The sequence below is a fragment of the Phyllobates terribilis genome, unplaced genomic scaffold (genome assembly GCF_046119375.1).
Source record: "Phyllobates terribilis strain yellow unplaced genomic scaffold, ASM4611937v1 Scaffold_5__5_contigs__length_657084704, whole genome shotgun sequence".
Classification (NCBI taxonomy): Eukaryota; Metazoa; Chordata; class Amphibia; order Anura; family Dendrobatidae; genus Phyllobates; species Phyllobates terribilis.
The window spans coordinates 169,913,875-169,939,714 of record NW_027362765.1 but is presented as its reverse complement, the minus strand read 5'-3'; the positions used below and the strand labels follow the sequence as shown (position 1 = coordinate 169,939,714).

Sequence of the window (25,840 nt, the reverse complement as noted above, 5' to 3'; positions counted from 1 at the left end):
ACAAAATGAGATCTGGAAATACATTCATTCCTATTTTCCTGGGTTTCCAACAGAGAAATTTATAAAAACTTCTTTGCGACTCCTAAATACTGAAAACAATACTAAAATACTAAATACTGAAGTGAAGACCTGATTCTTAGTCTGTTGACATATCTTCTTCCACTTACAGCAACCAAAATGGATTAAATGTTTTGACTATGTAGCAAGCTATTAGGCTTGTTTTTTTCTGGAACAAGGGTCTAGTCACTTTTATCCCTGGCAGGGCACTTATTTCACCGTTACAAAGTGGAGCAGTGGATTGGATGCCAAGCAACAGCCCCATTTATTTTTTATAGGATTGCTGGAAAAAGACGAGTGCAGTGCACAGCAAGTCCATGGGAATGAATGGAGAGGTGGTCGACCATGTGTATCACTGCTCTGTTTTTAGTAGAAGCTTTGGAATTAATTTTTTGTATGTCATATGGGAAAAAAAATGGATGGCATACTGATGGCTCACAGATCCAAAATACTGATGACATGATGATGTAGTAGTGGTTGAGGTGATAGTCTGAAGTACGTTCCTGAAGTTAGAACCCTCTGGAGCTGCAGTTTGGCCTAGGTAGGGTTAACTGTAACAGCCAGTCCAGCAGAGGGAGGGGGAACTGAGTGCTAGTGTCAAGTGCAGGAAGTGAGCACAATCAGTAGTTGTGCAGTACAGCAGAAAGCAGCATGCTATCCCCTACCACTAAGATGGTGCATGTTTCCAGGACTCTGCCATTAAGCAAATGGAGGGCTGTTGCTGAATTGACCTGTCGGGCCATGTTGATAAAATGGACATGGACACTGTGTTTCTGGAGTCCTTACCGAGAAGGACCGATGCTGCTGAAAAGATTTGAAAGTTGCAACTATGAACTGTCCTGTTTGCTATTCCTGGGCCCTTAACTGAGAAGAGCTGGTTTCCCACCAAGAAGAAGATGCCAGGACCAGTCTTCCATGTTAATGTTTTAGTAATGTATTATAATGTTAACACTTGCACTGGTTGTCTAGAATGGTCGGGGATGACCATAATTAAAGTGTGGGGGAATGTAGTAGTGGTGGATGTGATAGTCTGCCCCTGATACTAAAAAGGGTTAAAAGTACATACCTGAAGTTAGAAACCTCTAGGACTGCAGTTTAGCCTAGGTAGGGTTAACTGTAACAGCCGGCCCAGTAGAGGGAGGGAAAACTGAGTGCTAGTGTCAAGTGCAGGAAGTGATCACAATCAGTAGTTGTGCAGTACAGCAGAAAGCAGCCGGCTCTCTAGGGGCTGCTAAGGGCTGCAGTGGATCACCAGAGAATCACTCCGCAAGAGTCCCCTTAGCCAGTCTGGGAACCCCAAGATAGTCGTCAGGGGAATGGGGGCACATTCTGTCTGCGAGGCTGCAGAAGAAGTCAGGACTCAAGCTATCAGAGGCGGAGTGAAATGGGATCCAGATATACTGTCATTGGTGAGGAAGAATCTCTAGGGCTAGAGAAGAAAGCAACAGAGATGCTTCACCTAGATCGGGAACCAGGGCAGAAGTTGTATCCGATACCTGTGGGAAAGATGACAACCCTCATCCTTTATAATCTGCCTGTAAATACTGTGAATACTGCCAGTTACCAAGTAAAGTTCTGGTTGTTTTCATTAACCCTTTGTCCTCTGAACTGATTGCTGCCCTGGTTCCAGAAGAATTCCTGGAGTCAGAAGAGGCCGGACAGTCAGAAGTAAGTTGGAGACACCGCAGCACACGAAAGCGAGGGCACACTTTGTCTGTAGGGTGTCAAAGCGAGCAGGGGCTACAGCTCGCCCACGACTACTTCGCTTGGGCACCTTACATTGACATCGGTAGTGTTTTTTCCGGTATCGGTATTATACGGATGTATGTGTTAAGGGGATCTTAACCCCTTTCTGATGTGGAGCATAATAGGACGCCACACGGCAGATCCCCCTGTTTGGTGAGGGCTCCGGCGCTGAGCCCGCACCTTTCCGGGCACATGTCAGCAGATCTATACAGCTGACACGTGTCCGCAACAGCCATGGGTGGGATCGCGATCCACCCGCGGCTGTTAAATAGTTAAATGCCACTGTCAATCTCTGACAGCGGTATTTAACTCGCGCTTCCGGGAAGCGCGTCAATGGTCCCACCCATCGGCGACCCCGTCACATGATCGTGGGTCACCGATGGGTTGGCATGACAACCCAGGGTCTGCAGGAGACCCCTGTGGTTGTCATTGCCAGATTGCTATGAGCGCCACCCAGTGGTTGGCGCTCATAGCAAGTGAGCAATTCTGCACACAAAGGCGATCTGATCATCGCCTGTAAGTAGCAGAAGGGATCAGACAACTGCAGCTTCTAGTCTCCTATGGAGACTATGAAGCATGCAAAAAGTGTAAAAAAATGTTTTGAAAAATATAAAAAAATAGAAAAGTTTAAATTACCCCCCTTTCGCCCCAGTCAAAATAAAACATTAAAAAAAAAACCACACACATACACATATTTGGTATCACTGCGTTCAGAATCGCCCGATCTATCAATATAAAAAAATAATTATTCCAATCGGTAAACGGCATAACGAGAAAAAAAATTTAAACGCCAGAATTACGTTTTTTTGGTCGCCGCAACATTGCAATAAAATGCAATGACGGCGATCAAAACATTGTATCTACCCCAAAATGGTATCAATAAAAATGTCAGCTCGGCACGCAAAAAATAAGTTCTCACCTGGCCCCAGCTTACGAAAAATGGAGACACTACAGGTCTAGGAAAATGGTGCGATTTTTTTAGCAAACTTTGGATTTTTTTTTCACCACCTAAATAAAAAATAACCTATACATGCTTAGTATATATGAACTCGTAATTACCTGGAGAATAATAATGGCAGATCAGTTTTAACATTCAGTGAACGTGGTAAAAAAAATAACAACTGTGGAATTGCACTATTTTTTGCAATTTCACCGCACTTGGAATTTTTTTCCCGTTTTCCCGTACACGATATGGTAAAACCAGTGATGTCGTTCAAAAGGAAAACTTGTCCCGCAAAAAAAAAGCCCTCACATAGCCATATTGACCGAAAAATAAAAAAGTTATGGCTCTGGGAAGAAGGGGAGCAAAAAATGAAAATGGAAGGGGTTAAAGGGTATAAAAATGCCCTGTTCTGATCGGCGCAGGTCCAAACGATCACACCCCTCCCAGTCTATGAGATATCACCTATCTTGGGGATAAGTGATAAATTGTTTTCACTGTATAACCTCTTGGAGAAGGGGTTGTGCAGTAGTGGAAAATCCCTTTAATTTCGGTGTTACCTAAAATGGAAAAGGCTGTTTTATTTTCAGGATGCAAAATAGACATTCAATAAGTCTTATTTATGGACTTTATACACTGTGTCACTCTTGCCACTTCCTACAGTTTATATACATATACACGAAGGGGGCCTGCTGACGCCAGTGCCTATTTCAGCTTAAATGTGCTGGAGACGCACATTCAGCTGAAATTTATTTCGGCCCAGAGACACCTTCTGGGTTCCTGCGCCGCAAAACACGCCATCGGTCAATCAGAGGCCATCAGCTGACGTCGGCATGCCAATAACAGGCAACACATAGCAGTGACGTCGCCCATAGCATGTGTCACCCATTGTAGGCACGCCGAAGTCAGCTGTTGACTCCTGCGCCAGCTACAGATAGGAACACCATGTGTCATGGGAGTGGAGGAAGGTGAGAAGAATGTTTTTGGTTCTTTAATGCATTAGAGAAAAGCGGTAGAACTTGGAACATTATTAATGAGGGACATGAGGGGGGTGGGGGCATTATCACTAGATCGGAAATGGGGACATTGTACCAGGAAGGGGCCCAGGATGGGGCGCATTATACCAGGAAGGGGCCCATGATGGGGGACATTAGTACAGGATGTGGACATTACTACATTATGGGGGGACACACATATGTGTTTATAGGATTTAGAATGCTACAAGGGTCAATACATCTGACCAACATGCAAGTAGGGGCCTAGGTCCAAATTTTGCACTGGGCCCATCGGACTCTAGTTACATCACTGCTCTTTTATATATACAGTATATATATATAAAATCTCAACACCTGACTATACAAATTCAATGCTTTTGTTGTGTTAAATGGTAAGAGTTAACTTTCTGCCAAGATAGTTTCTTTACACAGTAATGGCCATTGTACAATTTGATGTAGAATATTAGTAAATTGCGAACTGGTACCTGGTGATCCTGCTCTGAAACGTTGAGATGGGTGTCCATTGTAGAATCCATGGGTATATCGCTTTTGGTTATCTGCTGTACTAAGGCAGCTTTGCCTTCTGTATCCTCTGAGAACAATATAAAACATGCTGTATGAGAAATACAATTCTGTATTCAGAATCAGCAACGCCTCTAATTCTATTGGCAGCTGTACAAGAGCTTCTCCTTGAAACGAAACCTTTCGCTAGACTTTGGCATTGGTAAACACCTGACGTGGTGCCTGATAGAGGAGCAGACTGCTTTCAAAATGCATAGCATTGTCCAGAAGTAAAACAGCTTCTACACTGACACGTGGCGTCTATTTGGCGCTATTATTGAATTCGTAGAAAAAAATTAGGATATACAGTATATCGCCTAAGGCCAATATCAATAGGTAACTTTTCGGGGGGGGAGGGGGGGTTAGCCGATGGAACAACCACTTTATTACTAAATAAACTGTCAATCTTTTTTCTCTAATCTAGTAATCTTCGATTTATAGCTTCTGCTGCTGTGAAACTCTCCGCAAGTCCCGGCAGTTCATGTTCAGATAGGCTGTTTGGTAATATCACAAAGAAAAAAAAAGATCTTATAATAAGGGTAATAAGGGTAATGTATATTAAAGAAAATTATACAGAGCAGAAAGGATATCCTTACGTGTACTCAATGCAAATATGTTCAGTATATAAGACGCCAATTGCATTTTTTAAGCAAGATTTCTTAGCTAATATTCAACATACCACTTCAAGTCCAGTTGCTATGTGTTTCTTTCCTTCAGGATGTAAACTGAGCAAACTGCAAATAGAAAGCAGTTCCTGGGCCGCCTTCCTAATGGCTGTATATGAAAATCCCCAACACTGCTTTCCAATACAGACTAGTTTCAGTTTTCATGACGTTGCTGCTTGCTAAGTTTCGTTTCTGCTTTGCTGCTCGAAGGTCTGATGAGGAAGGGAGAACGTCTTGTTAGCTCCCTCCTCCAGATAGTTATCTACACCTGGGAATGAAGACTGCACATTATCACTTCCCGCAGATGGAACCATAGTTGTGTATGACAGGGAGGAAACTGAGCGCCGGGACTGTGTCGAAAGCTGTCATAAAAGAAGCTGAATGAGTGTGTAAAGGGAATCTGTCACCAGGTTTTTGCTACCTCATCTGAGAGCAATGTAATGTAGGGCAGGGGCTAGAGTCAAAGATCCAGGGCTCCGGCCACAAACTTCTTGCCCGGAGCCCCGATCTCTGGCTTCTGCTGCATTGAACTGTGTCAGCGTTAGTATGATGCCGACACAGTTCAATCCCGTGATAGAGCTACAAGCTTCCTGCACTATCACTGCCTGTCTCCTAAGCCGCAGACCTCTACAGGCCTGCTGTTTATGAGATGTCAGTGTATCCACTCGGGCGACGCAATGACGCCATTGCATCACGCTGCCTCTGTAGGCCAGCTACAGAAGAGGAGACGGAGGCTGCGATGCTGGGAATCAGGATTAGGTTAAATATTTGTTTTTTAGATTATCAGGTAATAACATATATATGGGATACTGGGGCCATCATACTATATATATGGGATAGTGGGGCCATCATACTACATACAGGTGCTTCTCACAAAATTAGAATATCATCAAAAAGTTAATTTGTTTCAGTTCTTCAATCCAAAAAGTGAAACTCATATATTATATAGAGTCATTACAAACAGAGTGATCTATTTCAAGTGTTTATTTCTGTTAATGTTGATGATTATGGCATACAGCCAATGAAAACACAAAAGTCATTGTCTCAGTAAATCAGAATAATTAACAAAAAACACCTGCAAATGCTTCCGAAGCATTTAAAAAGGTCCCTTAGTCTGTTTCAGTAGGCTCCACAATCTTGGGGAAGACTGATGACTTGACAGATGTCCAGAAGGCAGTCATTGACACACTCCGCAAGGAGGGTAAGCCACAAAAGGTCATTGATAAAGAAGCTAGCTGTTCACAGAGTGCTGTATCCAAGCATATTAATGAAAAGTTGAGTGGAAGGAAAAAGTGTGGTAGGAAAAGGTGCACAAGCAACCGGGATAACTGAAGCCTTGAAAGGATTGTTGAGAAAAGGCCATTCAAAAATTTGGGGGAGATTCACAAGGAGTGGACTGCTGCCGGAGTCATTGCTTCAAGAGCCACCACATACAGACGTATCTAGGACATGGGCTACAAGTGTCGCATTCCTTGTGTCAAGTCATTCATGACCAATAGACAACGCCAGAAGCGTCTTACCTGGGCCAAGGAGAAAAAGACCTGGACTGTTGCTCAGTGGCCCAAAGTATTGCTTTCAGATGAAAGTCAATTTTTGCATTTCATTTGGAAACCAAGGTCCCAGAGTCTGGAGGAACAGTGGAGAGGCACACAATCCAAGCTGCTTGAGGTCTAGTGTGAAGTTTCCACAATCAGTGATGGTTTAGGGAGCCATGTCATCTGCTTGTATAGGTCCACTGTGTTTTATCAAGACCTAAGTCAGCGCAGCCATCTACCAGGAAATTTTATAGCACTTCATGCTTCACTCTGTCGACAAGCTTTTTGAAGATGGAAATTTCATTCTCTGGCAGGACTTGGCACTTGTCCACACTGCCAAAAGTGGCAATACCTGGTTTAAAAACAGCAATATCACTGTGCTTGATTGGCCAGCAAACTCATCTGACCTTAACCCCATAGAGAATCTATGGGGTATTGTCAAGAGGAAGATGAGAGACACCAGACCCAACAATGCAGACGAGCTGAAGGCTGCTATCAAAGCAACCTAGGCTTCCATAACACCTCAGCAATGCCACAGGCTGATCGCCTCCATGCCACGCCGCATTGATGCAGTAATTGATGCACAAGGAGTCCCGACCAAGTATTGAGTGCATTTACTGAACATACATTTCAGTAGGCCAACATTTCAGATTTTAAAAACATTTTTTCAAGCTGGTGTTATAAAGTATTCTAATCTACTGAGATAATGACTTTTCTGTTTTCATTGGCTGTAAGCCATTATCATCAACATTACCAGAAATAAACACTTGAAATAGATCACTCTGTTTGTAATGACTCTATACAATATATGAGTTTCACTTTTTGTATTGAAGAACTGAAGTAAATTAACTTTTTGATGATATTCTAATTTTGTGAGAAGCACCTGTATATGAGGCCATCATACAATACATATGGGGCCGTGTGGCCATCAATCTATATGTATGGGGCAGTGGGGCTATTATACTACCATATTTTTCGCTTTATAAAACGCACTTTCCCCCACCCAAAAAGTGGGGGGAAAAACACAGTGCGTCTTATAAAGCGAAGGTGTCGGGCAGCGGGGACGCCGTGGGATCGGGGATGCGGCCTGCTGCTTCTTCACTCCCCGGCACTGCGCATGCATCTCTCTGCACCATCGCTTCACCTGTAGGAGCGGTGATGAAAGAAGCCGCCATAGCTGTGCCATGCAGCAGGGGCAGGTAACCTGGGAAGTCTCACACTTACTCCACAACTCGTGGTCTTCCTGGGCGCCTCACTACATGCAGGACGCAGTGTACATAGTCGCATACTGTCACCTAACGCAGCATGACGTTACTTGACAGTACAGTGCGGCGCCCAGCAAGAATAACTTAACTGAGGTCTGTGATTACAAGGGGGAGCGTGGAAGGGGGTATGTGGTCTGAGAGGAGAAGGAGGGTATCTGATATGAGATCTGCAATCAATTACACAGGTTCTCCTTAAGGCTATGTGCACACGGTGCATTTTCGCAGCGTTTGTTCTGCATGGAAATGGGCCAAAAACGCTAGGTAATCCGTGTGCCAGCTAATGCAATGACAATCCTGAAGTGCTGTGCACATGATCAGGAATTCTCCTGTCAGGATTGTCATTGCGTTTAAATCTGCAGCATGTCAATTCTTTGTGCATTTCTGCAGCGTTTTTCACCCATAGACTTGAATTGAGTCAGTCAAATCCGCAGCAAAAATGCAGGTATAAAAATATTTGCGGATTTGCTGCGGATTCTTGCTGTGTATTTGACTGACTCAATTCAAGTCAATCAGTCAAAAATGCGGCAAAAACGCACAAAGAATTGCTCCTCCCATCATCCTACGGCCGCTCCTGTTGACAATAACGGGAGCAGGCGTGGCTTAGGGGAGAAGTAGTCTCCTCAGCCGGCGTCTGTGCACAGTGTAAAAAAAAGTTCAAATAAATGGATATTAAAATAAAAAAACAGTTTGTTGCAGACAGAGTGAGCGTTCCATAGTGCTCCTGTTAATGGGACTGGGGAAGCGGGGGCTGGGCGGATGGGTATAAGATTAGAAGGGTTACGGAAATTTGTGGTAGACTGTGGATAGGAGGTAGAAGTAACTGTAGGGATGTGGTGAGGAGGACCAGGATTTGGAGAGATATTCCTGGCAGTGAGGAGGAGCAAGGAAAGTGTTAGTAGGTGGGAGCAGAAGAGAGCAAGAGGAGGCTGTCTGTGTTTGGAGACACAGGATTGAATGTTGAGGAATAGTTCTGAGGAGAAGGTGAAATGGATGGAGAGGAAGGAGGGAGAGATGACAAGTTCCTTACTAGGTATAGGGATTAATGGGGTTAGTAGAAAGTGGAGGACTATAGTGGAGAGAGTGAAAACAAACACAACCATTATTTACAGTGTACAAGTATCCAGTTACCTTCAGTTCCCATCATATTAAATTCAGGTATAATTCATATTTCTACACTTAAGCAATACACTTAAGGTGATGGACTGCAGACTAACGTCTATGGAGACAAGTAACTCACTATATATGCTACAAAATGCATTTGGGTGTGAAGCAGAGGGGAGTGGTCTGTGCTCATCTTGATCAGCTGATTAAGGCTGAGCCAGATGCTGGATATTCAAGGGCCAAGTAAACAAGGTCATAAATAAGAGTGGGGGGTAGTAGTTGTTAGTTGAAAAACATACCATATGTATGTAGGAGCAGAGGTAGGGATAAGTCAGGATTGGAAAGTTGGGTCACACACCTATATGAGGAATGGATAAATAGACATGCTGATTAGAGTGCGATGGTGGCAGATGACAAGGTACAGTCTGTATTCATCATATTAAATTCAGGTATAATTCATATTTCTACACTTAAGTAATACACTTAAGGCAATGCACTGCAGACTAAAGTCTGTTTAGCTGTGTCCTTTTTTTCAGAGGTTGACAAAACTGTGGTCGACGGCACTTTTATGCATGCCTAATAAAAAGACGGACACAGTGGGATCACAGGCCAGATGACGTCCACGGTGCCTTCATCTACCTACTTAGAGGGAATATTCCACCGGGGGTTACATCTGAATCACATATTTCAGAGATTTGCACCCCGATGTAAGCGCTCAGCGCAGGATAAATGTGAGCCGAGCCATACGCGATCTTTGGGAGGCAGAATGAACAAATCAGCAGGAGGTGAAGAATTGTTTTTATTTATTTTTTACGCCATTCCTTGTGCGGTGTATATGATTAGACGACTTTATTCTTCGGGTCGGTGCGATTGCTGCAGACTAGCCGAAAGCAGTGAAGTCTGGGGCCAGGTGACTTTATTGTCCTAACTTGGATTCTTCAAGACGTCTCTGAGGGTTCAGCAATGGTCAATGGAGCCGATCTGTATTCCTCCAGCTCGGGCTGAAGTCCCCTAAGCTGACATGCTGTAGAATGACACAGAATAGAGGCAGAGACCCCTTTTCTATAGATCACAGTTGTCCTTGCAGCCATCATTCACAGGTCAAAGGTGAGGGATCAAGGTGGAAGGGGCTCATTACTCATTGCTTGACCATTTAATCAATTTGCATGGTTTGGTATAATACGTAAGCAGCATATTATCACAGTATTGCTCCATGTCTCTATCTTGCAAGATTTGCAGACAATATGTTAGACTGTGTGCCCACGATGTGTTTTTTAAGCGTTTTTGCAGCGGCAAAAACGCTGCAGAAACGCTTAAAAAACGATTGGTAGAAGGTCTGCCATGTTCCACAATGATAATCCGCATGTGCTGTGCACATGCTGCGGAAATTTCCGCTGCGGATTATCATTGCGGAAAAAAACGCAGCACTACCAATTATTTTGCGGAAGTGCTGCGTTTTCGCCGCCATTGACTTGCATTGGAACGCATGGCTTATGATTACTGCATCTGTAGATGCGCATTCCATGCGTTTCAATGTGCGGATGGTTGCCGGGTCTGGAGGAGAAGAGACTCTCCTCCGGACCTGGGTACCATAGAACCTGTAAAAAAAAGAATAAAATAAAAAATAAACATTATACTTACCTTCTGATGGCCCGCGGTGTGCTTGTCTTCGCTTGCCGGCAGATTGCGGTGGACTGAAGAACTTGCCGGCAGGTCCTTCAGTGTACCGCGAGCTGCCGGCAAGCCAGGACGCATGGAATCAAGACTTCGGGAGCCATCAGAAGGTAAGTATAGATTTATTTTTTTATTTTTTAACATTCTACGGTCACACTATATAAATCCATGCAGTTTGCATGGATTTATATAGTGTGACCAAGTTGTCAAGCACTTTCCAAGTGATGCTAAAATCGCTTGGAAAGTGCTTGTCAACTCGCATGTGGAAATGCATGTGAAGAACGCTTCACATCCGCATGTCCCTGGCGGGAAAAACGCATGTACAATCCGCATGTACAATCCGCATGTGTTTTTTCTGCCAGGGAGATGCAGAAACACTCAGGAAAAAATCCGGAGCATTTCTGCATCATGGGCACATAGCCTTACAGTACATTTCAACTCAAGTGTCAACATTCAGGATTATTCAAACAATAGTCTGTGTTAATCAACCAAAGTAGAACACCAATGTAAAAGTCAACATGAAGATAAAAGCATATAGCTCCTGGCTTACTGAATTTGTCTGGCATAATTGAGAAGAAAAGCTGTGTCGTCACACCGGATTTATAGCGGGTTTTTATGTTTGGCTGCGGTCACACACTAAAAAATGTTTTTTTTTTGCAAAGACTAGTTTTTGCATCGCCATATTTTGAGAGCTATAATTTTTCCATATTTCGACCGAGTCATGTAAGGACTTGTTTTTTGCGGGACAAGTTGACGGTTTTATTAGTACCATTTAGAGGCATGTGACATTTTTTGATCGATTTCTATTCGGATTTTTGGGAGGCAGAACAAACAAAAAGCAACAATTCAGGATTTTTTTTTTCTATGCCATTTCGCGTGTGGTAAAATTGATAAGGCAGCTTTATTCTTCAGGTCAGTACGTTTACAGCGATACTATATTTATATTTATATTGTTTTTTATGTTTTGGCGCTTTTACACAATAAAAACTATTTTATAGAAAAATTTTTTTTTTGCATCGCTTTATTCTAAGAGCTATAACTTTTTTATTTTTCGGCTGATGGAGCTGTATGGTGGTTTGTTTTTTGCGGGACAAGATGACTATTTGCGAGACCATTTTTATTTACATTCATTTTTTTTAATCGCATTTTATTCCACTTTTTGTTTGGCGGTATGATGATAAAGCACCGTTGTTGTTTTTTTACGTTGTTCACTAAAGGGGTTAACTAGCAGGACAGTTTTATAGGTCAGGTTGTTCCGGACTCGGCGATACCAAATATGTGTACTTTTATTGTTTATTTTTTTCATAATAATATTTATTTATGGGTACAATATATATATTATTATTTTTTCATTTTTTAAAAAAATATTTTTACAACTTTTTTTTTCACTTTTTTACTTTGTCCCATTATGTGACTTTCAGTATCTGTAGTCTGATCGCAGTTATAAGGTATAGCAGTGCAGGATCACTGCTATACCTTGTAAACTGTCAGCCCTGCAGACAAGTTACTTTGATCATGCACTGCACATGATCAAACTAACTTGCTGGGGCCTGGTGACTCTGATGTTGTCATTAGACATCGGGTCACCATGGCAACGATCAGGACCCTGTGCTGTCTCCAATCCAAGAGCAGAGGGGCTGCTGTCCCTCTGCTCACTCGCTAAATGCTGCGATCACAGCATTTAGGGGGATAAAGTGCTGGGAGCGGTGCGGGCACCTGACACTGAGTGTCGGGTGTCAGCTGTCTGAATCAGCTGACACCCGGCGACGATCACGCCCGCACACAGGCGATCTTCATGTCACAATAATACGAACCTGGTCCATAAGGCCCAGGGCACAGGGACGAATTATGACGTACAACGTCAGAAAGAGGTTTATGTGAAGCTGTTTTTTATTATCATGTTTCCGTGTTAAGATATGATCAAATGACATTTGAGGCCCAAAACCTGAGGCTGCACTACTGAGGAAGATCACATAACCTGCACTTGAATTACTTTTAGTTGTTCAAAGCAACCATCAAAGATGCCTTTCTTGATTCATAATTGGTTTCTGTAGATTCACGTTGATACAGCAGATTTGCTGATAGTGCAAATGTCACCAGCGCCTGAAACCCTGCGAGAGATGTTCACAGAGATGGAAGGTAATAGTCTAGTAGTCACTCTGTAATTTATACAGCACAATAGTGACATCTAGTGGTTTTAGTGTTAAGCACTGATGACATTATGCTATCATAGATATGTTTCCATATAAAGAAATATATAATAACGCCAAAATTCAACTTAACCTAGCAAACATGTAGAATAGAATATATACTCATATACGTAGACAGTACTATGTTTGCTTGTAAGGGAAAATTACCAATGTGGTCATATCCACAGATATATGCACACATATGTTTTTTCGTGACATATTGTACTTCATGATAGTGGTAACATTTCTTTGATATCACTTGTGAATTTATTTGTGAAAAAATTTGAAATTTGGCAAAACTTTTGAAAATTTTGCAATTTTCAAAATTTGAATTTTTATGCTCTTAAATCAGAGAGATATGTGACACAAAATAGTTAATAAATAACATTTCCCACATGTCTACTTTACATCAGCACAACTTTGAAACCAACATTTTTTTTAATTAGGGAGCTATAAGTGTTAAAAGTTGACCAGCGATTTCTCATTTTTACAACAAAATTTACAAAAAACATTTTTTTAGGGACTACATCACATTTGAAGTCACTTTGAGGGGCCTTTATGACAGAAAATACCCAAAAGTGACACCATTCTAAAAACTGCACCCCTCAAGGTGCTCAAAACCACATTCAAGAAGATTATTAACCCTTCAGGTGCTTCACAGGAACTTTTGTAATGTGGAAGAAAAAAATGAACATTTAACTTTTTTTCACAAAAATGTTACTTTAGACCCAAATTTTTTTTATTTTCGCAGGGGTAACAGGAAAAAAATGGACCCCAAAATTTGTTGTGCAATTTCCCCTGAGCACGCAGATATCCCATATGTGAGGAAAAAACACTGTTTGGGCGCACGGCAGGGTTCAGAAAGAAAGGAGCGCCATTTGACTTTTTGAATGTAAAATTTGCTTGAATAATTAGCGGACACCATGTTGCGTTTGGAGAGCCCCTGATGTGCCTAAACAGTGGAAACCCCACACAAGTGACACCATTTTGGAAACTAGACCCCTCAGGGAACTTATCTAGATGTGTGGTGAGCACCTTGAACCCCCAGGTGCTTCACAGAAGTTTATAACATTGAGCCGTAAAAATAAAATATTCACATTTTTCCAACAAAAATGTTTTTCAGCCCCCAATATTGCATTTTCATAAAGGTAACAGGAGAAATTGCACCATGCAGTTTGTTGTGCAACTTCTCCTGAGTAAGCAGATACCACATATGTGGGGGGAAAACACTGCTTGGGCGCACAGCAGGGTTCAGAAGGGAAGGAGCGCCATTTGACGTTTTGAATGTAAAATTTGCTTGAATAATTAGCGGACGCCATGTTGCGTTTGGGGAGCCCCTGATGTACCTAAACAGTGGAAAACCTCCACAAGTGACCCCATTTTGGAAGCTACACCCCTCAAGGATTTTATCAAGGGGTATAGTAAACATTTTGAACCCAGAGATACGACACAGAATTTGATAAAATTAGGTCATCATATTGAATAAGTTGTCATTAGTCTTGAGTGCAAGTGCTCGCTACTTGAGTTTGCATCGGGTACTCGGGTATGCACCAAGTATCGCGGGTGCTCGAGTGACATGCTCGAGTCCCCGTCCCGCATGTTTCACGGTTATTAGACACCCTCGCTCGTGCATGGCAGGCAACCACCGCAAGGTTTTTTTGGCTGTATAACAGCTGCAAAACATTTGGGGTGGAGACTCGAGCATGTCACTCGAGCACCCGCGATACTCGGTGCATACCTGAACACCCGATGCAAACTCAAGTAGCGAACACTTGCGCTCAACATTAGTCGCCATATCGTCGTCATTTTTTTTCTTTACTTCTGAAAAAATCCCAACCCTAACCCTGGCACAACCCTATCCCTAAAGTTTATTTTTTATACCGTTCCTCGTGCGGTATAAGTGATTAGACATCTTTATTCTTTGAGTCGGTGCAATTACAGAGATGCCAGATTCATATTGAGTTTTTATGATTGACAGCTGTCATACACTAAAAACCCCCCCCTTTTTTTTGCAAAGACTAGTTTTTGCATCGCCATATTTTGAGAGCTATAATTTTTCCATACTTCAGCCAGCAGAGTCATGTGATGGCTTGTTTTTTTGCGGGACAAGTTGACGTTTTTATTGGTACCATTTTCAGGCATGTGACATTTTTTGATCGCTTTCTATTCTGATTTTTGGAAGGCAGAATAAACAAAAACCAAAAATACAGGAATTTTTTTTTTTTATGCCATTCTGCGTGTGGTAAAATTTATGAGGCAGCTTTATTGTTCAGGTCAGTACGTTTACAGCGGTACCGCATTTATATATTTTTTTTTAGATTTTGGCGCTTTTACACAATAAAAACTATTTTATAGAAAAAAATTGTTTTTGCATCGCTTTATTCTGAGAGCTATAACTTTTTTATTTTTCGGCCATTGGAGCAGTATGGCAGCTTGTTTTTTGCAGGACAAGATGACGTTTTCAGCGGTACCAGTTTTATTTACATTCATCTTTTTGATCACTTTTTATTCCATTTTTTGTTTGGGGGTATGATGATAAAACATAGTTTTATGTTTTGTTTTTTTGTTTTTTACCGCGTTCACTAAAGGGGTTAACTAGAGTGACAGTTTTATAGATCAGGTCGTTCTGGACGTGGCGATACCAAATATGTGTACTTTTATTGTTTGTTTGTTTTTTTCATAAGATTATTTATTGTACTAACAGAAAATGTGCAATCTGCATTCAAACAAAATTTGACAGGTGCATAAGTATGGGCACCCTTATCATTTTCTTGTTTTAAATACTCCTACCTACTTTTTACTGACTTACTAAAGCACTTTTTTTGGTTTTGTAACCTCATTGAGCTTTGAACTTCATAGCCAGGTGTATGCAATCATGAGAAAAGCTACTTAAAGTGGCCACTTGCAAGTTGTTCTCCTGTTTGAATCTCCTCTGAAGAGTGGCATCATGGGCTCCTCAAAACAACTGTCAAATGATCTGAAAACAAAGATTATTCAACATAGTTGTTCAGGGGAAGGATACAAAAAGCTGTCTCAGAGATTTAACCTGTCAGTTTCCACTGTGAGGAACATAGTAAGGAAATGGAAGAACACAGGGACAGTTCTTGTTAAGGCCAGAAGTGGCAGGCCAAGAAAAACATCAGAAAGGCAGAGAAGAAGAATGGTGAGATCAGTCAAGGACAATCCTCAGACCACCTCCAGAGAGCTGCAGCATCAACTTGCAGCAGATGGTGTCACTGTGCATCGGTCAACGATACAACGCACTTTGCACAAGGAGAAGCTGTATGGGAGAGTGATGCGAAAGAAGCCGTTTCTGCAAGCACGCCACAAACAGAGTCAGCTGAGGTATGCAAAAGCACATTTGGAGAAGCCAATTTCTTTTTGGAAGAAGGTCCTGTGGACTGATGAAACCAAGATTGAGTTGTTTGGTTATACAAAAAGGCGTTATGCATGGCGGCAAAAAAACACAGCATTCCAAGAAAAACACTTGCTACCCACAGTAAAATTTGGTGGAGGTTCCATCATGCTTTGGGGCTGTGTGGCCAATGCCGGCATCGGGAATCTTGTTAAAGTTGAGGGACGCATGGATTCCACTCAGGATCAGCAGATTCTTGACAATAATGTTCAAGAATCAGTGATAAAGTTGAAGTTACGCAGGGGATTGATCTTTCAGCAAGACAATGATCCAAAACACCGCTCTAAATCTACTCAGGCATTCATGCAGAGGAACAATTACAATGTTCTGGAATGGCCATCCCAGTCCCCAGACCTGAATATCATTGAACATCTGTGGGATCATTTGAAGAGGGCTGTCCATGCTCGGAGACCATCAAACTTAACTGAACTAGAATTGTTTTGTAAAGAGGAATGGTCAAAAATACCTTCATCCAGGATCCAGGAACTCATTAAAAGCTACAGGAAGCGACTAGAGACTGTTATTTTTGCAAAAGGAGGATCTACTAAATATTAATGTCACTTTTCTGGTGACATTGCTTTGATGACTGCTTTGCACACTCTTGGCATTCTCTTGATGAGCTTCAAGAGGTAGTCACCGGAAATGGTTTTCACTTCACAGGTGTGCCCTGTCAGGTTTAATAAGTGGGATTTCTTGCCTTATAAATGGGGTTGGGACCATCAGTTGTGTTGTGCAGAAGTCAGGTGGATACACAGCTGATAGTCCTACTGAATAGACTGTTAGAATTTGTATTATGGCAAAAAAAGCCTTAGTTACTTACCCGTAATGGGATTTTTCGGAGCCCATGACAGCACCACGAGAGAGAGGATGCGCCCATCAAGGACAAGAAACCTACAGGTTAAAAAGGGCGGCACCTCTCTCCCGCTTCAGTTTAAGTTAACAGAGCATGAGAGGACCGCCAAGGTTAATTACAACAAGACAAAACACAACATTCTTTTTAAGCCAATGACTTTAACTAACTTCCCCCATGGGTGTAAAAAAGGAAAATAACCTTATGGGGGTGCAAAACACCAGTGTAGGGATGGAATATAAGGGTGCTGTCATGGGCTCCGAGAAATCCCGTTACCGGTAAGTAACTAAGGCTTTATTCGTACTCCCATGACAGCACCACGAGAGAATTACAGAGACGAAGGAGATTAGGGAGGGACCACAACCTGAAGCACCCTTCTCCCAAAGGTGAGATCTGAGGAATCACCCAAATCTAGCCTATAATGCCTATAGAAGGTGGAGGGAGAAGACCAGGTGGCAGCCTTACATATGTCTTCGATGGAAACCTCCGTCTTCTCGGCCCAGGGAGTTGCTACTGCTCTGGTGGAGTGTGCCCTCAACCCCTCCGGTACTTCCTTATCTCCCGAAGAGTAGGCGAGGGTGATGGCCTCTCTAATCCACCTCGCAATTGTAGATTTTGAAGCTTTACAACCCTTCCTAGCCCCCTGATGGCATATAAATAGAGAACTATCTTTCCTAAAACTCTGTGAGACCTCCAGATATTTAAGCACGCACCTTCTAACATCTAATGTATGTAGTTTCTCCGCTTTCTGATTTTTAGGGGGAAAACAAAAAGTTGGAAGATTTACCTCTTGAGTTCTATGAAAACGTGAGACTACTTTTGGAAGAAAAGCCGGGTCAGGCTTTAGTACAATTCTATCATCCAGAATTTGAGTAAATGGTGGGGATATAGAAAAGGCCTGTATGTCACTTACTCTTCTGGCCGAAGTTAGGGCAACTAACAGGGCTGTTTTAAGAAGAATAATTTTATGGGTGGCTGAATCTAGGGGTTCGAAGGGGGGGTTAGTCAAGGCATTTAAGACCAGGTTTAAATCCCAGGGAGAGGGTCTGGATTTAATAATAGGTCTACACCTGAAAGAGGCTTTTATAAACCGTGCTACCCAATAATTAGCAGCTATATCAAAAGAAAATAAGGCTCCTAAAGCCGAAACTTGTACCTTCAACGTACTAGTGGTTAGGCCCTGTTCTAAACCCCGCTGTAGAAATTCTAGTATCTTCCCAATAGGGATCCCATCCTCTAGTTTGAATTCTGAAAAGGACAGGAACTTCCTTCAAGTTCTAGCATAGATGCGGGTAGTAACGGGCTTTCTGCTACATAGGAGAGTGTTTACTAAATTTGTGGAAAACCCTTTGCTGGTTAACAGTGCCCTTTCAAATTCCATGCCGTTAAATGGAGATTTGAGGCTGGAGGATGGGAAACCGGACCTTGAGTTAGAAGGTCCGGAATCTCCGGAAGGACCCAGGGGTCTGATATTGACATTCTGCAGAGACAAGAGAACCATGGCCTCTTGGGCCAAAAGGGGCATATGAGGATCTGTGGCGCCCCTGCTGCTCGTTCGTGCCACAGACCCTAGAGGGGTGCATAGACGGATTCCTCCACAAGAGGCCCTCACAGCATACACACACCTCCACATTCCACCTCAGACCAGCAGAGGGAGCCCGATAGGGATATAAGTAGGGAAGGTGGAGCTAGGCAGTTGAGTTCTCCTCAGGAAGTGAGTGGAGACAGAGAACAGAAGGCCCTACTACAAAGTCAGCCGATGCAGGACAGAGACAAAGTTAGGCCTAGCTCCAGGCAGGTCAGAAACTTACTACACAAAGGCAAGAAACAGGAGGCCCTATACCCGCTCACTGGGGAGAATCCTGATATGAACCCTTCACCCTACAGTGCTCCGGAATGTGCCTGAACTTCCATCAGTAAAAGGTACTGAAGTGAACTGTGTGTTTGCCTATCCTTCTTCAGACCCGGCTGGGTCCCCTCTGTCCTGCATCTCTTCATCCACGCTGCCCTGAGGCCTAGCTCCACCTGTGGGGAGCTATATCACCCAAGCTGCCTAAACACCGGTCTCAGTGGGCTGCCGCAGCGCTGGTGAACCTCACCAGACACCACAGGTGGCGTCACGAACTTTCATATAATTATCCACCCTTATAAAGAGAGGCCCAGGGTACGGGCCCGGGAGCCTACTACCGCGACATCCCCAAAACTAACAACAAGGCCCGGGCGCCGAGTCTTCCCCATCCCCCGGGCGCGTCATCTCTTTCCTGGCGTCACGAACAGGATTCCGTGCCCGCTGCAGCGGCGGAGTGTTATGCCCGTTGCCACCGGGTACTGTGCGCCTTTAATCAAAAACTGTGTATTTAACTGTGGCGAAGATTGCCGCCATTGTTGGGCCGCCGAGCAGGAAGAAGGGCGTAACCGCGGGAAACTGAGAGGCATACCTGCAAAAAGCGCGCGAAGCCTCGGACACGCCCCACGCCTCGACATCAAACCAGGAAGCGCCAGGTCCTGGAAGGAGCCCTGGTGAGCGCTCTGACGTAGGACGCAAGCGACGCAAGGTCCTGAAGAAGACGGTCACCTGCGGAGCTGCGGCCTACCAGAAGAAAAGAAAAGAAGGTAGGCCACGGTTCGCTAGGGGGGCGCCAGAATGTCCGAAGAACAGCACAACGTCGGAGTACCGGTTACCGGCTCTGATCTTCAACCCGCGCTCGGCGCCGAGCAGCCGCTCCACCAGCAGGGCCTGTAACCCCTGTCATACCCATGGCCCTACCGTACATCCCTGGAGCGAAGTGGCTCCCCCAGTACAGCGGCAAACCAGATACCCTGTCTGGATTTAAAAGGAAAATATGCGGTATACTGGACATGTACTCTATGACAGGAAAGCAAGGAGCCGCTGTTGTATTGGGACAATTGACTGGTGCTGCGGAGCTAGAAGTAGAAACCTGGTCGGCCGCAGACCAGGATTCTGATGACCCAGCTGGGCCAGCCTATCATGGACAGGTGCTTCCCCGGAAGGGGCACCATTATTGAACTGCTGAAAATGTTTTATATGTTTTATAATGTTTTTGTTATGCAACGTTCAAGCCAAATTGCCTCCTATAAAGGGAAGATTGTTATTATTGTTGTTATAAAAAGTACTTCAGTCCGGGAGTACTGAGCTTTGCTAGGGGGGAATGTGGCGCCCCTGCTGCGCATTCATGCCACAGATCCTACAGGGGTGCATAGACGGATTCCTCCACAAGAGGCCCTCACAGCATACACACACCTCCACCTTCCACCTCAGACCACCAGAGGGAGCCCGTTAGGGATATAAATAGGGAAGGTGGAGTTAGGCAGGCAGTTCCTCTGGAGAGTTCAGCAAGTACAGGTCTCAATACAGAGTCAAGCTCAGTCTGGAGAACAGAGTCCCTGCTCAGAGCCAGAGAGGGACAGAGTTCTCAGTTCAGTTCCTCTAGTGAGAAAGCCTAGAGTGAAGCTCAACTTAGCGAGCTGAGGGCGTACCGACGCCATAAGAGCGGTGAAGAAACAGTGTGCCTGCTGCTGTGTGTAGCCTAGTGAGGGCCCGAGCGTGGCTGAAGGCGAGTGGAAAGTGAGTAACATAGGGGGCAGAGGAGCTTAACCAGCTCACCCTGAAAGCATATACCGGACACCGGGTCCGAGCTTACAGGGATCTCTATGACCCAGTAAGAAACAACTGGAATCCCTGGTGAACTACAGGTCCCAGGTTCACCAGAAGCTGATACGTACCAGGGTCAGGAGTCACGGAGGCCCCGCAAGCAGGGAGAGTGATCTCCAACAGAAGGCCCTACCACAAAGTCAGCCGGTGCAGGACAGAGACAAAGTTAGGCCTAGCTCCAGGCAGGTCAGAAACTTACTACACAAAGGCAAGAAACAGGAGGCCCTATACCCGCTCACTGGGGAGAATCCTGATATGCACCCTTCACCCTACAGTGCTCCGGAATGTGCCTGAACTTCCATCAGTAAAAGGTACTGAAGTGAACTGTGTGTTTGCCTATCCTTCTTCAGACCCGGCTGGGTCCCCTCTGTCCTGCATCTCTTCATCCACGCTGCCCTGAGGCCTAGCTCCACCTGTGGGGAGCTATACCACCCAAGCTGCCTTAACACCGGCCTCAGTGGGCTGCCGCAGCGCTGGTGAACCTCACCAGACACCACAGGTGGCGTCACGAACTTTCATATAATTATCCACCCTTATAAAGAGAGGCCCAGGGTACGGGCCCGGGAGCCGACTACCGCGACATCCCCAAAACTAACAACAAGGCCCGGGCGCTGAGTCCTCCCCATCCCCTGGGCGCGTCAGATCATTCTGGCTTTGTCTGCCCTGATCTTCCTTAGGACTGACGGAAGCAGGACCATGGGAGGGAATGCATGCGCCAATAGAAACTCCCAGGGAATCATGAAGGCGTCCACTGCCAAGGGCCTTTCTCTGGGATTTAGAGAACAAAATGTTGCCACATTCCGATTGGATTTTGATGCGAACAAGTCCACTGCTGGAAGACCCCACATTGCCACAATCTTGGAGAATATCTGAGGGTTCAAGGACCATTTGCCTTCTTTTAGGGAATTGCGGCCGAGAAAATCTGCTCTGACGTTTTCTTTTCCTCTTAGATGAACAGCAGAAAGGGAGAGAAAATGATCTTCTGTTTTCTGAAGAAGTCTGTCTGCTACTCTCATTAAGTCTTTTGAACGGGTTCTCCCTTGATGATTTATATATGCTACTGAGACTTGATTGTCCGAGAGTATACGGACATCCCGGCCCTGTAAATATACAAGGAACTCATTGAGCGCATAATCAACCACCAAAAGTTCCTTAACATTCGAGGAAAACTGTACCTCATTCTCTGACCAGGTCCCCTGAATTAAGTTACCTTCAAAATGAGCTCCCCAATCTGTAGCACTTGCATCTGTAGTCAAGACTGCAGTAGGTTTACTTTCCCAAGGGACTCCCCTAGAAAGATTAGTGTATACCAACCACCAACGAAGGGATTGTAAGGAGCGAGGGGGCAAGGTAAACTCCTGGTCTAGATATCCATCTAGAATTGAGTCGTTATATAATATATCCCATTGAAGAGCCCTTGAGTGAAATTGGGACCAACGCACGGCGGTAAAACTTGAGGTCAGGGTTCCTAATAATGACATGGCTTTACGGAGTGTCATAGTGGGTGTATCCATACAATGTTTCACTAGGCCCTGGATTTTTGCAATCTTCTCATCTAATAAATGGCATAACTGTCTTTCTGAATCTAAAATGACCCCCCAGGAACTGTTGAGCTTTTTGTGATGTCAACCAAGATTTTTCCAGATTTAGAAACCAACCTAGGCTTCTAGGACAGAAATTGTCACCTGAAGGTGGGCCTCACATTGTACAAAGGAGTTCCCCACTATCAGGAAATCATCGAGGTAAGGGATTATTAAGATATCTTTTTCTCTTATATGGGCCATAACTTCTGCCACTAGTTTGGTAAAAACCCTCCGGGCTATAGCCAACCCAAAGGGAAGGGCGGTATACTGGAAGTGTTTTACTACCCCTTTTATTTTGATGGCCAATCTTAAATACTTTTGATAGTCCTTATGAATGGGAACATGGTAATAAGCGTCTTTAAGATCCAGGACTACCATATAACAGTGGGGAAAAAGTAATTTTATTATCGTTTTTAATGATTCCATTTTAAAGGTGTCTATTTTAAGAAAGCTATTTAAGGATTTTAAATTTATGATTGTCCTGAAACACCCATCTGGTTTGGGGACCAGGAAGAGCGTGGAGTAGAATCCGTGTCCCTCTTCTGTTTTCAGAACCTCAATCAGGACGTTTTTCTTGTTAGGTCTTGAATTTCCGATATGAGGGCAGTCTGCTGCTCTGGGGGGGGAACTAGAAGGAATAATCACGAATCTTCTGTAAGGAAGGGCTTGAAATTGAAATTTAAGACCAAATCTAATCAGGCTCAAAATCCAATTGCTATGTGAAATACGTTCCCAAGCCGGGAAAAACAATGACAATCACCCTCCCACCTGGGCCGATTGTGATTCCCCTGGTTTCTGTTCATCTCTAGAAGAAGAACCAAAGAGTAGGCCTCTACCTTTGCGACCTCTTTCTTTGAATTTCTCCTGTTCTCTAAAAAATCTTCTTCAGACAAACTTCTTTTTCCAAAATTATTTCTTAAAAGAGGGTAGAGATATAGACGGAAACCCCCTCTTAGGATCTCCAGCTTTCTCCAACAGATCATCCATGGTTTGGCCGAAAATATATTCCCCCTCACAAGGAATTGTACAAAGTCTATACTTCGTTTGTACATCTCCAGGCCAGCATTTAAGCCATAGGGCTCGCCGAGCAGCATTTGATAGAGCTGATGATTTCGCTGCCAGTCTAACTGAGTCCGCAGACGCATCAGCAAGAAAGGCCGCTGCACCCTGGACTAGGGGGAGGGAAGAAATAATCTCCTTCCTGGAGACACCCTCCTTCAGTTGGTTGTCTAGCTGTTCCAGCCAGACCATCAGGGCTCTGGGTGTGCAGGTTGCAGCCACTGCTGGTTTCAGGTCTCCCATGCACCTTTCAAAAAGGTATCTGCTCGTCTGTCCAGGGGGTCTCTTAAAGCTCCCATGTCGTCGAAGGGGAGAGAAGCCTTTTTTGATGCCTTAGCAATGGCAACATCAAGCCTTGGTGCCTTTGACCAAGAGGAACATGCGGTATCATCAAACTGATACCTCCTTTTGAAGGAGGAAGGGATGCTGCCCTTCCTGTCTGGCTTTTGCCACTCTCTATCAATGAGATCCTTAATTTTTGTATTCATGGAGAAGCATCTTTTCTTTTTTTGACCTAATCCCCCAAACATTACATCCTCTAAAGATTTTTCTGGTCTAGTGTCCACTATGCCCATGGCAGATAGGACAGCTTTCACCAAGGCATCAACCTCATTTAGAGGGAAACATTGTCTATCAGACTCGCTATTAGAGGAAGAGAGGGAAGAGGAAGAAATGTCTGAGATATCTGAGTCTGAGCCTGGCTGAGGGTCTTGAGGAGAATGCCTGGCCTCAGAATTCCCTTGCAAAGCCTTGCCTATTTCTTCTTTAATTAGAGTTTTTAGACCTAAGGAAAACCCCAGGGTTTCTTCCGTCATCACCTTGTCAATACAAGGCTGGCACAATTTTTTAATATATGCATCAGGGAGCGGACTGCTGCATAGGGCACATTCCTTATGTTTTGATTTAAATTAACATTTCTTGCTCTGAAAAAATTATAGACAGAGAAGTAGAAGAAAAATTAGTAGAACTTTTACGAAGATTCCACTTACCCCCGGAATATGTGGTACCGTAGAAGCAGAGGAATCCTTCTTAACCGGCAGAGGATCACGCCGAACAACAGGACCTTTCTTCCTGCTTTTTGCTGTGAATTTCCTAGTTGAACGATTGGACCCAGACCGGGAACGACGTTGCACTGCCTGTTGTGAGGGCTCCCCAGAGGGCTGCTCCTGCAGCGGTTGTTCTTGCTGAGGTGATAGCTGCTCCTGTATATCTCCCATGTTACCAAAAGAAAAAACAAGGGGCTGGGAAGCACCTCTGTATGCAACCAGGTCCTTTTCATACTGGCCATACCACCAGGTACCTGTGTGGAAGGAACCTCCCACTCCCCCCCGGTGGGCTGATCACTGCCTCTCAGCAACACTAGCGGGACACCCCTCGTCCGGTGAACAGTCTCCCGCTCCGGCGTCCCCACTTCGCTCGCATGCGGTCCTGTACTTCCTGGCCGCGCGCGAGCTACACCCACTTCCGGGGGCCGCGCCTGACACGTTCCCCACCGGCGCGGCCCAGATCTCTTGTATAGTGCAGCGGGGGGGTTGCCCGCATGCGGACCCACACATAGCGGACCATCCAGCTCCACACGAGGGGATGTCACGCTGACCCCAACGCACACAAAGGTACCCCAATGAGCCCTGCCGTGGCGTCTCCAGAAGATCAGGACCGACTAGGGCAGGAACTTCATCGCTCCAGGCACCCTGTCTATCCATCTGGGGCAAGAGACCAATTCTTCATCCTGCAGGTAAGCCTGATAGGTCTCCCATCAAGGACAGGTAACCTAAACTGAGGCGGGAGAGAGGTGCCGCCCTTTTTAACCTGTAGGTTTCCTGTCCTTGATGGGCGGATCCTCTTTCTGGTGGTGCTGTCATGGGGAGTACGAATAAAAAGCAGCTAAGTAAAGAAAAACGAGTGGCCATCATTACTTTAAGAAATGAAGGTTAGTTTGTGTGAAAAATTGGGAAAACTTTAAAAGTGTCCCCAAGTGCAGTTGCAAAAACCATCAAGCGCTACCAAGAAACTGGCTCACATGAGGACCGCCCCAGGAAAGGAGGACCAAGAGTCACCTCTGCTTCTGAGGATAAAGTTTATCCGAGTGACCAGCCTCAGAAATCGCAGGTTAACAGCAGCTCAGATTAGAGACCAGGTCAATGCCACACAGAGTTCTAGCAGCAGACACATCTCTTCAACAACTGTTAAGAGGAGACTTTGTGCAACAGGCCTTCATGGTAAAATAGCTGCTAGGAAACCACTGCTAAGGACAGGCAACAAGCAGAAGAGACTTGTTTGGGCTAAAGAACACAAGGAATGGACATTAGACCAGTGGAAATCTGTGCTTTGGTCTGATGAGTCCAAATTTGAGATCTTTGGTTCCAACCACTGTGTCTTTGTGCGACGCAGAAAAGGTGAACGGATGGACTCTACATGCCTGGTTCCCATCGTGAAGCATGGAGGAGGAGGTGTGATGGTGTACGGGTGCTTTGCTGGTGACACTGTTGGGGATTTATTCAAAATTGAAGGCATACTGAACCAGCATGGCTA

The 25,840-nt window shown here is 44.5% G+C and overlaps 1 protein-coding gene across 9 annotated transcripts in view; it reads right to left on the bottom strand.

Moving 5' to 3' along the window:
• LOC141272555 (ret finger protein-like 4A) overlaps positions 1–25,840 on the bottom strand; it is a 96,333-nt gene that overhangs the window by 48,904 nt on the left and 21,589 nt on the right. For 4 of the 9 annotated variants that reach the window (XM_073683400.1, XM_073683395.1, XM_073683396.1 and 1 more), the window contains 3 exons: positions 9,165–9,223; positions 4,979–5,176; positions 4,224–4,330 (listed from right to left, as the gene is read on the bottom strand). The exons of 2 other annotated variants lie outside the window; for them this stretch is intronic. Coding sequence is in view for 5 of the 7 variants with exons in the window: in XM_073683395.1 (XP_073539496.1) it covers positions 4,224–4,274 (51 nt within the window). In the remaining 2 variants the exon portion in view is untranslated. Of the gene's footprint in view, positions 1–4,223; positions 4,337–4,978; positions 5,233–9,164; positions 9,224–25,840 lie in introns of those variants that run through there. 3 more of the 9 variants (XM_073683397.1, XM_073683398.1, XM_073683401.1) reach the window with 3 other exon arrangements.